The following is a 16,321-nucleotide window of genomic DNA, read 5'->3' as shown; positions in this document are numbered from 1 at the left end:
AATTAAATCACAAAGAACTCAGTGGCTGACATCCTGACTAAGGAAATGCCAGTGCAGCAAGCAGATCAGAATAACAGCGCTTCCAGACTGGTGTGCCACTGGTGTGATGGGGGTGATTTTTGATGACCTTCCCTTCCCCAGAATGTCCTTTGTGCCACCCAGAAATATTTCCCTGAGGGAAAGGCCTTTGCTTGACACTAGAGACCATCTCTATGGATTATGCATAGTGTGGAGAAAGTGGATACAGAGGAGGTTTTCTCTTTCTCTCATAAAACAAGAACCAGAAGTTATCCAATGAAATACATTGGTAGGAAATTTAGAACAGTCAAAAGGAAGTACTATTCCACAAAATGCATAATGAATGTATGGCATTCAAGATGTGATGATGGCCACTAGCTTACATGGCTTTAAAAGGGGATTAGACAGATGGAGGACAAATCTATCAGTGGCTACTAGTCTTGATTGTTGTATGCTATTCCCCAGTTCAGAGGCAGTATGGTTCTAAATACCAGCTTCATGGGAGGAAGGGTGAGATTGGGGAGATGGCCTCATCTCCTGCTTGTGGGCTTCCCAGAGGCATTTGGTTGGCCACTCTAGATAAATAGGAAAATGGATTAGACAACCCTTGTACCTGATAAAGCAAGGCTCTTCTTATGTGGCAAAGACCTCTAGATCTACTGCACTGAAGTGGATAATCCCCTATCATGTACAATTATACTCAGGATTTTCTTATGATCCTACAGAACTGTGAGACAGGTGAATGCTTTTGGTCACTTTTGTACCTCCCATCCTTGATCGTGTTTGTAGCTTCTCTCTATAGTTCTCTGTGAGGTTTCCCCCCTCATTCATTTGAGTAATGAAGGCTTATGATGCTTGTATGGAGTGGATTAAATATTAGATAGCCTTGAATCCAGAATAGGCCAGCACTATAACAAAATGATTACATACATTGCAGACCGTATCTATGAAAGAGCAAATTAACTTTTTTTCCAGCGTGGTGTCAAAGTTGTACCAGCATGCTCTGGCCTTGGTGTTTGCTGTGAATGAGATCAATGAGAATCCAAACATCTTGCCCAATATTACTATTGGGTTCCACATGTATGACAGCTACTATGATGCGAGGATGACATATCATACTACTCTGGATCTGCTCTTCAAATCCCATAGGTTTGTTCCTAACTATACATGTGACAACCAAAGAAGCCTAATAGCTGTCATTGGAAGCCTTGGTTCTGAAATCTCCTTATGCATGTCAGATGTATTAGGCCTCTACAAGATCCCACAGGTAGGATTTGTGCATGGGGGTACCGGGATTTTCATAAATCTGGCAGAAGGAGAGGCATGACTGACAGAAAAATGTAGTCTTGCTAATGATTTTTAAAGAATTCTTTTTATTGACATTTCAAACAATAACAATTTAAAAATGAATACAGAAGAAAACCGGGTCAACATAAATTAACAAGCCCCAGAATTGTAGGTAACGGTGTTGGTCAATCAGAAGAAAAACCCACATTCCAAAGCAGGTACAAATGAATGGAGATCATATCCAGATTTCAGAAAAAAATAGCTACGAAGGAATGACCCACTTTGTTTTATGGTTTGTAATTTGTTTTGCCCTTGCATTTTTCTGTGTACACTCCAAGCTCTGTAAGCGTTAAAAATGTCGCTACCTCTAACAAGCAGCTTTGAGGTAAAAGTTGTCAGTTGCAGAGTTTGGAGGGAAAGTTGAATGAATGAATGAATGAATGAATCATAGATCAAACGTAAAAGTAAAGTGTCCGAGTACTGAAATACTGACAGGAGCCTGCCCATCACCTGGGGGAGGGAGATCCCTAGTGCAGTGCATGGTGGGAGTTTGGGGGGCCAGGACATTGAGTCCCAGAGTTTGCTCCCACCAGGTCAACACTGATCATCTGGGAAGAAGGCAAGGCTAGGAAAAAATCCCCCCTGCCCAACTTCCCACCCGGTATGTCATGTGAATGGCCGCAGGGTTTTGTGGCTTGGGGCAGCTGAGAATTGATTCCCTTTGGAGAGTTCCTCAATTAATCCACTCAGAGCTTTGAGACTTGGGGGAAGGAGACTTGGGCAGTCCACCCTCAACACAGTACTTGTGTAGTAAGATAGAGGTCGGTTGGCCACTGGCAACCACCAAGCCCAGTTAATTTACCCAGATGTGGGAGAAACAGCTATCTTTAGGCAGCTGACTCCCACCAGGAGGAGTTGCCCTCATTCAGTTAGGAAAGTTATGAATGTTTTACCATGTTGGTTTACCTTGCTTTTCCTGCTAAAGTTAACTGGTCCTAATTTAATCAATCACATGTGCCTTATTCTTGTCTTTCTTTGGGTTCTGGGTGCAACTGAATTTAACCCTCATGGAACTTGCCTTTTAGTGCATATTCATTTTACAAAAATACTTTCACATGCACAGGCTTTGGGACCTACCCCCACAACACAAACATAACTGTAAATGTTCTGTTAGCTCACCTACAGCTCTTTTGCCCCGGAAGAGAATGGAAAAGCACAGTTTCCATACTTGTACCACACAGTCCCAAGTGAATCTCATCAGTACAGAGGGATTATCCAGTTACTTCAGCATTTTCGATGGACGTGGGTTGGGCTCTTTGTTGTTGATGATGACAGTGGAGAACATTTTTTGCAAGTTATGGAGCCATTGCTTTCTCAGAATGGAATTTGTTCAGCCTTCACTGAAAGAATCCTAAAGGAAGCTTTTTGGCGTACTGACACTGAGATGGATAATATGGGTGAAAACATGTATCTGCGTCTCACAGACAGCAAAGCCAGAACATGTATTGTCTATGGTGAAATGATGACCATTTTATTGCTGATTCTTATAACAAATTTTTTATATAAAGAAATATCCTTGGGAAATGTGTGGATTATGACAGCCCAGATTGAGTTTGCATTCGCAAGCATCCAAATGGATGCAAATCTGCAAGCATTCCAAGGTGCCATTTCCTTCACAATACACTCAAATCACCTTCTAAAGTTCAAGGAATTTCTTCAGATGGTAAAGCCTTCCCGGACACAAGGATATGGTTTTCTCAAGGATTTCTGGGAGCAAGCATTTGACTGTACATTTCTGAATCTCCAGGAAAAGGAGGTCCACAGAATATGTACTGGGGAGGAGAAGCTAGAGAGCCTTCCTGGACCTTTGTTTGAAATTGGTATGACTGGTCACAGCTACAGCATCTATAATGCTGTCTATGCTGTGGCACATGCTTTCCATGCAATGTATTCATCTCGATCCAACCACAGAGTAATAGTGGAAGGTAAAATCCTCCAGTTTCAGGATTTCAGGCCTTGGCAGGTAATGTATCCACAATGAAATTGCTTTGTTTCAATGAAAAGCTTTAAAAAAAAGATGAGGAAACATCCAACTTTATCTTCAGTGAATAACTGTTGATAAAAACTGGAAACACAACATGTGGCAACAATGAATGAATTAAAGAGGTAATTATGTGGTACGGAATTTTGAAGTACAAAATCACTTGCTGTAGGCATTAATGGATCCAGTCCAAGCAAGACTCTCTGCACTGTTTGTTTACAAACAGTTGGAATAGACACAAGTATTGTTTAAATTTGAATTAGTATCATATTCCTGTCTCTTGTAGTTGTTTTTGTTTCTCTTGTATTTTCTTGTAGTTGTTTATATGCTTAATTTGTCTCATACTGATTATATTTTAAAAGAGTTTATAATTTTAAAAGGAGTAACTGGTGGAAAGGTGTTGTGCACATTATTCACTGACAACATATTATAGCTTCCCATTCTTTGAGCCTACAAAATAAAACCATCAATTTCTACCACTGAAAAATACCTGGATTTTAGGGACTACATGAAGCATCATAAAACTATGTTAGTAAGGAAAGGTATTTTTAAAACTCAGCATCAAGACTCCCAGGGACCTTTTTGGTCATGGCATACCAGTAAAATACTTTCTTCAAGAAGATCTGCCTGGCACAGAACTCATTGTTTTCTGGTCCCAGATGAGGACTTTTGTATTTTACCCAGGCTTTTAAGTGTCATCTCTAAGTTATTCTTTAATATGGAACAGGATCCATTTTGATTTTGAGATAGTGCTAATGCTGGTGCTTTTCAGATATCCTTTTTAAAATACCTTTACACTCTTAAAATATTTTAAACTCACAAGCTCCTCTGAACTTCCTTGAATTAATAGAATGGGGTATATATACACCTGCAATAAAGAAACAAAACATATTACCTTTGTTCCTTATTTCTTTCAACTAGCTCCATTCATATTTTCAAGGCATTTGGTTTAACAACTCAGTTGGAGAGACAGTGTCCTTTAATCATAACAGAGAAATGGAAGATGGATTTGACATCATGAACATGGTAACATTCCCAAATAACTCATTCCTTAAAGTGAAAATTGGAAGCATTCAACACAAGGCTCTTACAGGAGAATTCATCATTAATGATGATCTAATCGTGTGGCACAGAAAATTTACTCAGGTGTGGATTCTAGGATATTCTCAAAAGCTTCTTCATTCTCCAGATGGCTGGTTTCAGAAGCTGGAACCTTTCTTGCTGCACAATCTGACCCCATCATGAGTGATCAGTTTACCTAATAAAGTCAATGGCTGACATCCTGATTAAATTACTAATTGGAAGACTCACTAAAGTTAATAGGACAAGTAAACTATTATTAGTTTGTCCTATTGATTTCAATGGAATTTCTATCCAGCAATTTAGTCAGTTTGTCAGCCTGTGTCCTATCACATTAAAAAAATAAACAGAGGAATATAAAATTAATGCTACCAGTTGGCCATCTTTGTTTTTATGGGATAAGGCTGTGAGAGATTTTTGGCTCCCCAAATCCCTGCAACCAGGAATAAATGATGGCTTCAAAAATCCTCACACGAATAGACTGTGGGTCCTTTTTGATGGTACTGGCTGTCAGGAATCCCAAGACCCAGAAAACATGAGGAGAAGTGAAGAGATTATATTTAATCAAAACAGATTTGTTTTCTTACCAATATTCAGATGAATCACAGCATACAGCATGCAGCAAAATTACTTCTCTCACATAAAGCAGTCACAAAACTAACAGCCTTAAGACACTGACAGGACAGCCAGACCCTTGCGGTCACAATATACTATACCCCATGGGAGCCTCGACTTGTTCCTCTTTTTGCTAGATGCTAGGTGCCGTCAAATTGATTGATTGGATCAACTTCCTCCTTTCATCCTCCTGTGTGCTGTGCCTGAGCCACCCTCCCTGAGGGAGAGAGCCGCCTCCTTCTATCCTCAAATTAGGGTTTTAAGTATCCTCGCCTTTCCCACCTACGCATCTGATAGTGATTGGATAAAGAAGGGGTCTTGACCATCCATGACCCTCGGCTAACCTGTCCCTTCTGACATTTAATACTATTGGTCAAAGGTGGCTTGTGCGTAAGGGAATTGAAAGGTACAGAGTCTGGGCAGCACCAAACTTTCTGAGCGTGAAGTTTGTGGTTAGCATACTCTTACTTTTTAGACTATGCTTTTCAGTGAAAAATGAGGAAGTTTGCCTGAGTTGACAGGCTGGGTCTCTAAGATTAGATGAGAGAGAAGGTGGGGGCTTTCTTGAACAGAATGGAAGATTGCTGGAAGGGGGAATTGGCATGGCCAAGGATGTCTCATTTTGAGCACAATGCGGAGGATCTGGGACTTTACCTATATGACAGCATTGCTCATGGGTTCATGCTAAGATCAAGGCCTAAACTGTATCAAGCGAACAGACTCATGTCAAGCATTTATCTAAAACAATATGGCTAACCTATCTATGCACTTATGCAATATAAAAATGAATCTTACAAAGCACACTGCTGAGTAGTCAGTTTTTTAGCATTTTCCTCAGCCAGCAAGAGATTCACAAGTTTACCATTGTCATGCTCAGGGATGCAACAGCAGATACGTACATGTGTAATGTTCTGTATAACTTGATCATTACATATTAACTGCTTGCTTTTTTCATTGTAGTTCAACTACAATGAAAAGTGTAGTGTAGTGGTTAGAGTGTTGGACTAGGACCAGGGAGACCGGAGTGCAAATCCCCATTCAGCAATGGAACTCACTGGGAGACCCTGGACCAGTCACTTAACGCTCAACCTGATCTACCTCACAGGGCTGTTGTGAGGATAAAAATAACCATGAACATCGCCCTGTGTCCTTGGAGAAAGAGTGGGATAAAAATATCTGAATAAATAAATAAAATGAAGTGAAATAGTAACCCAAGACACTCTCTCTCTCTCTCTCTCTCTCTCTCTCTCTCTCTCTCACACACACACACACACACACACACACACACACAATTTATCTGATCTGAAACTCCCCTTGAGTTTCCCAATAGATTCCACCTGTTTCATCGTGTAGTAACTCTTGCCAGCCTGGTTATCAGAAGAAAAAGAAAGAAGGAGAAAAATTTTGCTGCTACGATTGTGTTCTATGCCCTGAAGGAAAGATTTCAAACCAAAATGGTAGGTAATGTAGTGTGTCAGCTCTTACAGCATGTAGTGCTATTATTGATATTTATCATGACATACATGTAAGCATTTGGTAGGATGGTTATCTGTGTAATCTGGCCAAAAGATGGGAAATTTTACCCTATGTGTGCACTGGATCAGATAAGCAAACAAGTTCTAGTAAGAACTAATCCACCTACTTTCCTTTCACTATCTCTACAACTGGACGTAATTTGGTTCAAATCGAGGTCCACAAGTTAGATCTCTTGCACATCAAATGTTCATACATCCATCTTGGACCGAGGTGGATGACATCATTACAAACTATCATCACAAACTATGGCATTGAGGTTTCCCCATATGCCACTACAGCTGTGGCACATTTGGTTCAAATTGGTAAGCAGTTCACAAGTTAGCCCAATTGCACCTCATAAGTTTATGCCATCTTGAACTGGGGTGAATGACATCTTCACAAACTATGCCATTGGGGCATCCCTATGTGTAGTTGTAGCAAATTTGGTTCAAATCAGTTAGGCAGTTCACAAGTTAGCCCATTTGTGCTTCAATGGTTCACGCATCTGCCATCTTCAATTGGGGTGGATGACATCATCACAAACTATGTCATTGAGGTATTCCTGTGTGTCACTCACTACAGCTGTACCAAATTTTGTCCAAATCAGTTGGACAGTCCTCAAGTTAGTGAACTTGCATCTCAATCATTCATGCACCCGCCATCTTGAATTGGGGTGAATGACTTCATCACAAACTATGCCATTGAGGTGTCCCTATTAGGGGTGTGAAATTTGGATTTTTGCTGTTTCAATTTGGATCCAAACCAAAACACCCCTGTTCTGTTCTGTATCTGAATATAGCCCATCCGAATCACCCCTGATTCGATTCGGATCTGAATTAATCCGAATCTGAATTGATTCGGATTAAAAAACAGGTCCCAGGGGCAAAATAATGGGTGGAGTGGTAGTGCCCAATGGGTGGAGGCTACCACCCAAATTTCAGGGGGATTGGGCAAAGGGCTGATATTTGGTGAATTTTTGAAATTTTAGTGTCTTTGGGGCAGATCAGGGGCATAACGTGGGATCTGGGCCAAAAGAGTGGGGTGGAGTGGTAGTGACTAATGGGTGGAGGCTACCACCCCAATTGCAGAGTGATTGGGCAGAGGGCTGATTTTCGGTGAATTTCTGAAATTTACATTTTTTTAAGGTTTTCCCCCATTAAGGGTGTGTCGCTTCACGTCAGGGGGAAAGGGGTGGCCTAGAGTGGTGTGGGGTTGGTGGTAGTGCCGGGTAGGGGCAAGGAAGATACCTGATTTTTTTCAAAGGATTTGGGGAGAGGGATGATTTTTGGTGAATTGTTGAAGTTTACGCGTCTTTAAGGTTTTTCCTCATGTTATAATGGAGCTTTCAGCAGCCCCATAAGTGCACTTGGGGGGTGCTGGGGTGGCCCAGAGCGAGTGGCAGTGTAGATCAAATAGGGTGCCAACCACCCCCATGGGTTTCTAACCCATGGGGTACAGGGTTCTATTGTTTCTGAGATATTCTGAGTGTGGATTCTATGATAGCAAATTAGAGTGGATTCATGGTGTCTCATTGAAAATCTCATTTGCTATCAAAGAATCCACACTCAGAATACCTCAGAAACAACAGAACCCTGTACCCCATGGGTTAGAAACCCATGGGGGTGGTTGGCACTCTATATTTACTACACCACCACTCGCTCTGGGCCACCCCAGCACCCCCCAAGTGCACTTATGGGGCTGCTGAAAGCTCCATTATAACTTAATATGAGGAAAAACCTTAAAGACGCGTAAACTTCAACAATTTACCAAAAATCAGCCCTCTTCCCAAATCCTTTGAAAAAATTCAGGTAGCTTCCTTGCCCCTACCTGGCACTACCACCAACCCCACACTGATCTAGGCCACCCCTCCCCTCCCCGAAGTGAAGCAATACACCCTTAATGGTGGGAAACCTTAAAAATGCGTAAACTTCAGAAATTCACCAAAGATCAGCCCTCTGCCCAATCCCTCTGTAATTTGGGTGGTAGCCTCCACCCATTGGGCACTACCACCCCACCCCACTATTTTGCCCTGGGACCTGAAATTTGAGCAGGCGTCACATCAGACCTTTTTGCATTGAAGTCAATGGGAGTCAAAAAGGCGGGAAATTCAAATAGACATCAAATAGAGGGCCCAAACATCCAAAAATTTCAGATCCGAAATGGGTGATTCGTTTCGGATCCAAAAATTTTTTGATCTCTTTGGGGGTGATTCGGTTCGGATCTGAATCACCCGAAATTCACTTTTTCGGGTACAGATCGTTCTGTACCCGAAACGTTTTGCACATCCCTAGTCCCTATATGTCAGTACAACTGTACCATATTTGGTTCATATTGGTCAAGGCATTGGAAGTTGATGGGACACACACACACACAATCAGCCGCGTGTTCTCATAAGCCTACTGAAAAGTTGGCTAAAAATAATCTCACTTCAAATGCAATTCTTATCAATATAATAATTACAATCGTTCACTGCAGTAAATCAAACGATGGGAGAAATCAAGTGTTACATGCAGGTGCAGGTGTGAACTAGACTTTAGCTCACTGTAGAATCGGGGTGGCATAATTGTATGAGTTGGTAGGAACCTAGGAACATAGGAAGCTGCCATATAATGAGTCAGACCATCTATCTAGCTCACTATTGTCTTCACAGTCTGGCAGCAGCTTCTCCAAGTTTGCAGACAGGAATCTCTCTCATCCCTATCTTGGAGGAGCCAGGGAGGGAACGTGAAACTTTCTGCTCTTCCCAGAGCAGCTCCATCCCCTGAGGAGAATTTCTTACAGTGCTCACACTTCTAGTCTCCCATTCAAATGCAACCGGGGGGACCCTGCTTAGCTAAGGGGACAAGTCGTGCTTGCTACCACAAGACCAGCTCTCCTCTCCTAAATGGATCAGAACCATGTTTTGTCTCATCACATTATCAGTGGGGCTATTCTTACGATCACAAAAATAGGGCTAGGAAAATCCTAGCCCGATTTTTGTGATCATAAGAACCACCGGGCTCGCAGCCGAGCCCGGTGGTTCTAGAGCAGCTAGCCCACTCCTGTAGCCCGCCCCTTAGCCTGGGTTTGCGGAGCGAGCACTCCGCAAACCCGGCCTATCCACTCGTGAGTAGCCGTGGCGTGGCTCTGCGCCACAGCTACTTGTGAGTAGACCCCCGGCCGGGAGGCTTAAAAGCAGCCTCCCAGCTCGGGGGTCTCCCCAGTATGCCTTGCGCACTCACGCAGGGCATACTGGGGCTTCCGGGGGCCGCACAGCCCCCGAGCTCCCCAGCGCCCTCCGGCTCCGTCTCAGAGCCAGATATCGTGTGGGTGGACGATCTGGCTGCCCAGGGCTCCCTGCCCACTTGTGAGTGGGGAGAGCGGGCTTAGCCCAGTCTTCCCGCTCAGCGCCCTAAACCAGGTCTGACTGATTGTGAGACCCAGTCCAGTATCTGAAGCTGGCTACATCCAAACGTCTTCAAAACAAGGTTAATGGTTATGAGTGTCTACAACATGGCAGTCATGAATTATATTGACTGCTAGCTGCCAGAGTCATGACTGAGAGTGTTTTTGCAAACTCAGCATATTGCCATTTATCACAATACTGCAAGTTCTTAAAAGCAATGTATTTAGAAGTCTGGAAGGCTATTCCCACAATCACCCAAAAGTGGGCTAAGGGAGCCCAGCCCGCCTTTTGGTGATTGTATACTAGAATGGGAGCTGTGCGGCTCCCGGCAGCTAGCCATGTTAAATCTAGGGGTGTGCACGGAACCGTCTGGCCCGGTTCAGTTCGAGGCTGGACCGACCTCGAATGGAACTGAGCCACTTCGGTCCGGCCCCCATCGAACCCCCCCCGTCCGGTCCACGGACTGGTTTGTGAACATTTTTTTAAATTTTTAAATATAAAAATCAAGTACCTGTAGCCCCTTCGGGGGGCTTGCTGTAGCCGCAGGGTGTGTGTGTGTCTGCATGGGTTCCCTCTCCCCCTGCTGGCCTTCGTCATCACCGCCTCGGCCAGGAAACCATAGCCCAAATGGCGGCCGCTCACTTTTACTGAGGCCTGAAAGGGTAAAAAAAGGCTATGGTTTCCCATCCATGGTGGTGATGACAAAGGCCGGCGGGGGGGGGAGAGGGAACCTGCGTGGGAACCCCCCCCCCACGCGGTTACAGCAAGCCCCCCGAAAGGGCTACAGGTGCTTGATTTTTATATTTTAAATTTTTTTAAAAAAAGTTTGCGGGCCGGTCCACAGACTGGACCCAGCACTCTGGTTCCGGTCTGACAGAACCTGGGGGGGGGGGTTCAGTTCGATCACAAACCCACGGCCCGGACTGAACCGTTGAACCATGGACCACCGGACCAGTTCTGCACATCCCTAGTTAAATCCCCTCCCATTACAAGGTTAACAGAGTGATCGTTAACAGAGTGATTGGTGACACAGGAGTAGACCCCTGACCAGGAGGCTGCAAACAGCCTCCTGGTCTCAGGGGTCTCTCCAGGATGTCGTTCACACTCATGAGGGGCTTCCTGGACCTTCCAGGGGCCGCACAGCCCCCGATCCCCGCAGCCCCCACCAGCTGTGTGACGGAGCTGGCAGTCATGGCCAATTCAGCCACCCAGCTGTGAGCATCTGCTCATCTGTGGGGAGAATGGGCTAAGCCCACTCTTCCCGCAGTAACCCGCCAGGCTCTTCGCACGCATTGTTTGAAGCACCTCCTTGTCTGCCTATTTATTCAGTTATCCATTTAATAATTTTTACAGTGCTTGCTCAAGGGCAACATTGAGAAATGGGAAAAAAGTTGTATTATCTGCTAAACCAGGCTTAAACTGTTTAAATAGAACAATGCTTAAATTATTATTAAACTTTACACATCAACTTTATATATGGAACTATTAGCAGGTAGAATCTATTCGTGAATTGCCACTTTGGAGGTAATTATGATAATTAGCTCTAATGTATACATAAATTAGTACTAACATTTCTTTTTCTTCTCTCCACCACCCCAGACATGGATGATTGTTTCATGTGCCCAGAAGATCAATATCCAAGCAAGGACAGAGATGTATGTATTCTGAAAGTTATACACTTTCTATCTTATGAAGAACCATTAGGGACAAGTTTAGCCTCAGCTGCAGTTTCTTTTTCCCTGATCACTGTTTTAGCACTAGGAATTTTTATTAAGCACAAAAATACCCCCATTGTAAAAGCCAATAACCATGTCATCACCTACACTCTTCTCATCTCTCTCCTGCTCTGTTTTCTCTGTTCTTTCCTATTTCTGGGGCAACCAAGGAAGCTAACTTGCTTTTTTCGACAATCTACTTTTGGCATCATCTTCTCAGTGGCTGTTTCTTGTGTGTTGGCCAAAACCATCACTGTGGTTCTAGCGTTCATGGCTACCAAACCAGGGTACAGCATGAGGAAATGGCTGGGGAAAAGACTGACCAACTCCATTGCGTTTTCCAGTTCCTTTGTTGAAGTAGTCATTTGTACAGTGTGGCTAGCAACCACTCCTCCATTCCCAGATTTTGATATGCATTCATTGATTGGAGAGATAATAGCAGAATGTAATGAAGGATCTGTCATTATGTTTTATATTGTCCTGGGTTACATGGGAATTCTGTCCATTATAAGTTTCACTGTGGCTTTCCTAGCCAGAAAGTTACCAGATAGTTTTAATGAAGCCAAATTTATCACTTTCAGTATGCTCATGTTTTGCAGTGTGTGGTTGTCTTTTGTTCCAACCTACTTGAGCACCAAGGGGAAATACATGGTAGCTGTGGAAATCTTCTCTATCTTAGCTTCCAGTACTGGGTTATTGGGTTGTATCTTTTCCCCCAAATGCTACATTATTTTGCTGAGGCCTGAACTGAACATTAGGGAGCAGCTAGTAAGGAGAAATAAGTAAAATATCCATGGCTGCAAAAAACATATTTACTGGGGAGTAAGCCTTGTTGGAAACTACAGATGATGCTATACATATAGTGCATAGCCTTGTTTCAGGGCTTTACTGAGAATGGAGCAGCAGTATAGATTTCTGTGTGCACATCAGAGCCCTGAAATAAAGGAAAGGAATAGATGTGTGTTCAGTATCATTAGATTTATTGGTCTAATAAAACTAGAAAAGCTAACCTGACTCTTCCTTTCTTATTTTACTTCTAATAATGAAAAGGATTATATCAATTAAAATGGTTATCCGGGTTCTATTGTGATTCTAAGACGTAATTACTACATAATTCTGCTCTTGGCCAGATGTGATTTTCTACTCATAGCTCTCTAAATGCAGATTTAATGCTATGATGCCAGAATAATTGAGGCAATTCACACAAGCAGTGTGAAGCACTGAAAAGAAGTCAGCGGGGAGAGCGGGTTTGACACACTCTCCCTGCAGACGACCCCCTTGCCCTCTCTGGGTGGCAGGATAGTCCATCCAGATGATTACTGGCTCCATCTCAGAGCCAGTGCAGAGTGGTGGGGTTTGGGGGCCTCCCAGCCCCCAAAAGTCCCATAATGTACCCATAGCCTGGTTTTCACTGCGTGCGAGAATAGCTTCATTGTTGGTTATTAAGTATTATAATGCTTGCCCTTTCACATAGCTGTTGGGTCATGATTACATTTAGACTAAGCCATCAAGGAAGGAAGGAAGAATCCTAAATTGCTACTGAATGAACACGATATGGATAGACTTTTTTTCTTTAAAATCAAACTAATATTTGATATTTTCTGATATTGTTTTACTATGGTAGGGATGTGTGAATACGTAGGGATCAAAATAAGTAGGGAAGTGTGAAACTGCAAGACACAACAACTTTATTTATTAGCTGGCCCATAACAAATTGTTTTCTCGGCAGCTTACAACACAATGTTAACACATGAGATAAAAACACAACACATTGAGGCTATTCCAACAATCACTGGAAAGTGGGCTAAGGGAGCTTAGCCCACTTTCCAGTGATTGTGGGAACCACTAGGCTGATGAGCCCAGTGAGCCCAGTGCTCCCAAAGCGGCTAGCCCACCTAATTCCCCCTCCCCTTAAATGAGGTTAATGGAGTAAATGCTCTGTTAACCTCATTTTTTTGCTCATGTGTCGCCACGGCGTGCCAGTTGCAACCCCCGACCAGGAGGTCTCTCCAGGATGCCCCATGCACTTGTGCAGGGCATCCTGGATCTTTCAGGGGCCATGTGGCCCCTGATCCCCACAACCCTCACCAGCTCCATGACAGAGCCGGCAGTTGTGTGGGTGGCCGATCCAGCCACCCAGGGCTGCCTTTTGATTGTCTGTGGGGAGAGTGGCCGAAGCCACTTTAACGAAGCTCTTCTCATGACTGGTGAGAAGTAGGGGTGTGCAATTCGGATTTTCCGTGTTTTGGTTCGGACCTGAACCGAAACACCCCTGCTCTGTTCTGTGCCCGAATTTTGCCCACCCGAATTACCCCTGATTCGGTTCAGATTTGGATTAACCCGAATCCGAATCTGAATGATTCAGGTAAAAAACGGGTCCTGGAGCCAAAAGAGTGGGGTGGGGTGGTAGTGCCCAATGGGTGGAGGCTACCACCCAAATTTCAGGGGGATTGGGCAAAGGGCTGATTTTTGGTGAATTGTTGAAGTTTTAGTATCTTTGGGGCAGATCAGGGGCAGAAAGTGGGATCTGGGCCAAAAGAGTGGGGTGGGTGGTAGTGCCTAATGGGTGGGGGCTACCACCCCAATTGCAGAGTGATTGTGCAGAGGGCTGATTTTTGGTGAATTTCTGAAGTTTACATGTTTTTAAGGTTCTGAAATTCACCAAAAATCAGCCCTCAGCCCAATCCCCCTGGAATTCGGGTGGTAGCATCCACCCATTGGGCACTACCACCCCACCCCACTCTTCTGCCCCAGGACCTTTTCAATTAAAGTGACAGGAAAGCAATTTCTGCATTGAAATCAATGGAGGCAAAAAGGTGGGAAATTCAAAGAGACGTCAAACTGAAAATGGAGCGGGAAGAAGAAGACAAGGCTGGCACTTTTCTGGGGCACAAAAAGTAGACCCAAAACACCTGAAAAATTCGGACCCGAAACAGGGGTGATTCATTTTGGGTCCAATATTTTTCGGGAATCATCGGGGGTTATTCGGTTTGGCTCCGAATCACCCGGAATTGGTTGTTTCGGGCACAGATGCTAAGCCCACTCTCCCGGCAGACACGGAAGAAGCTCTTCTCACCGATCTTGAGAAGAGCTTCATTAAATCATAACAGACCAAGAAACGGGGGAGGAGAAGAAAATGCAAAATAGAATACAAAACAGCTGGTATAAATAAATAAGCAGAGATGTGTGAAACCCACACTGAAATGTTGCTTGATTTACTGAAACGTTTTGGGCTTTCCACCAAGTCCCTTCAGCTGTATCCAGAGGAAATGAATCCTCACTGGCTGACCTACAGATTAGTGTGTAAATGCAATGAATAAAGGCACACACTCTCTTAGCTGAGCAGATGCTCCAAGTTGCTCATTCTCTTGTGCTCTTGGTCCACTTATGCAACACAGATAACAGATAGTTTTGCATCATTCCCTGCAACATATATGAAGAGGTTTCACAACAGGAGATTGTTGTGCAAGCACACTCTGTTGCACCAGCACAACACTAGGTTGCAGAAAAACATGACAAATATTCATATACTGCTTTTCAACAAAAGTTCCCAAAGTGGTTTACATAGATATCAATAAATAAAGCAAGCTCCCAACCTGGCAGAACTAGTTAGTTCAACATCCTTGCACTAATACAACATGTTTGCACTAAAGTAACATTAGTCTGGATGTCAGCCAATGAAATTAATGCAACTTTAGTTAGTTATGGGAAACTAATTTGTGTCATTGATTTCAATGGCTGGCATCCTAAGTAATGAAGTTCTGGTGCTGGGAAGAAGTGGAAGGTCTTCTTCTCATCTGAACAAATTTGACTGGTGAGGATTTTATTTAAAATAGAGTACAGGGCTTTTTAATTTGCAATAACAACTATCTATAGGGGTAAACTCCTTATGTTCATTTAGATAACAAGATTTCATCCAATGATAACAATGATTAATGATAATTGCACTATATGTTGTTAATAGTATTTATAAACATATATATTGTATTAACTGACCAGGGATATTTGATAGTTTTGAAAATTATATAGAAAAAATATTTTAAAGGGCTATGAGGCCATTTATTTATCATATAAGAAATAGATTATTATGACAGTATTAATGCATATATTGGTGAATATGGGCATTTTTAATATGGACATATGGTGAGAAAAGATGCAGACTCCCATTGAGAAGGATCTACTATTCAGCACAGAAGTAGAAAGAAGACACTATTGAGATTTTTTGAAGAACTGAACTTTTCTGAACACTTGAAAAAGTTTACTGAAACAGCAAATAATACTGGAAAGCTGTTGAAGAAAACGTCTCCCACTGTAGACCACAATTTACCTGTAGATGCAAAAAAAGAAAAAAGACCAGAACAAGAAACTAATGTAATAACAGGCTGCCAAAAATTCAGAATATACCTGAAAATTGGTATATTAATATAATTTACAAGTACTATGTGTAACTACACATTTAAAATCAAGTGTCCCTGGATAGTCAAAGTATGCTCACAGTGAGCCAAAGTCCTTATGAAGACCAAATGCCTTTCCACCAAATAATAAGAAGTATTTTCAAAGTGTAAGAGTCCTTTTCAGTGAGTCATTTCCAATGGATCAGACATGTTTCGACGTATGTCTTCCTCAGTGACCTGTATCTTCATGAAAACTTCCCTTTTACAGACT

The 16,321-nt window shown here is 43.0% G+C and overlaps 1 protein-coding gene across 1 annotated transcript; it reads left to right on the top strand.

Annotated features, from left to right (window-relative positions):
* Positions 1-964: 964 nt before the first annotated feature.
* LOC128331102 (vomeronasal type-2 receptor 26-like) lies at positions 965-12,442 on the top strand. Its single transcript, XM_053264459.1, has 5 exons — positions 965-1,285; positions 2,480-3,328; positions 4,268-4,492; positions 6,372-6,498; positions 11,541-12,442. The coding sequence occupies exons 1-5, from the start codon at positions 965-967 to the stop codon at positions 12,440-12,442; spliced, it is 2,424 nt and encodes an 807-aa protein (XP_053120434.1).
* Positions 12,443-16,321: the final 3,879 nt, after the last annotated feature.

The sequence above is a fragment of the Hemicordylus capensis genome, chromosome 6, assembly GCF_027244095.1.
Source record: "Hemicordylus capensis ecotype Gifberg chromosome 6, rHemCap1.1.pri, whole genome shotgun sequence".
In the NCBI taxonomy this organism is placed as follows: Eukaryota; Metazoa; Chordata; class Lepidosauria; order Squamata; family Cordylidae; genus Hemicordylus; species Hemicordylus capensis.
The sequence above is the reverse complement of the archived record's forward strand: the minus strand, read 5'-3'. Positions and strand labels throughout refer to the sequence as shown.

Excerpts from the sequence above, each read along its gene's own strand:
- LOC128331102 (XM_053264459.1), top strand. The coding sequence starts at position 965 with ATGAAAGAGCAAATTAACTTTTTTTCCAGCGTGGTGTCAAAGTTGTAC. Across the intron at positions 1,286-2,479 it reads GCCTCTACAAGATCCCACAG|CTCACCTACAGCTCTTTTGC; the intron begins GTAGGATTTGTG and ends ATGTTCTGTTAG. Across the intron at positions 3,329-4,267 it reads AGGATTTCAGGCCTTGGCAG|CTCCATTCATATTTTCAAGG; the intron begins GTAATGTATCCA and ends TCTTTCAACTAG.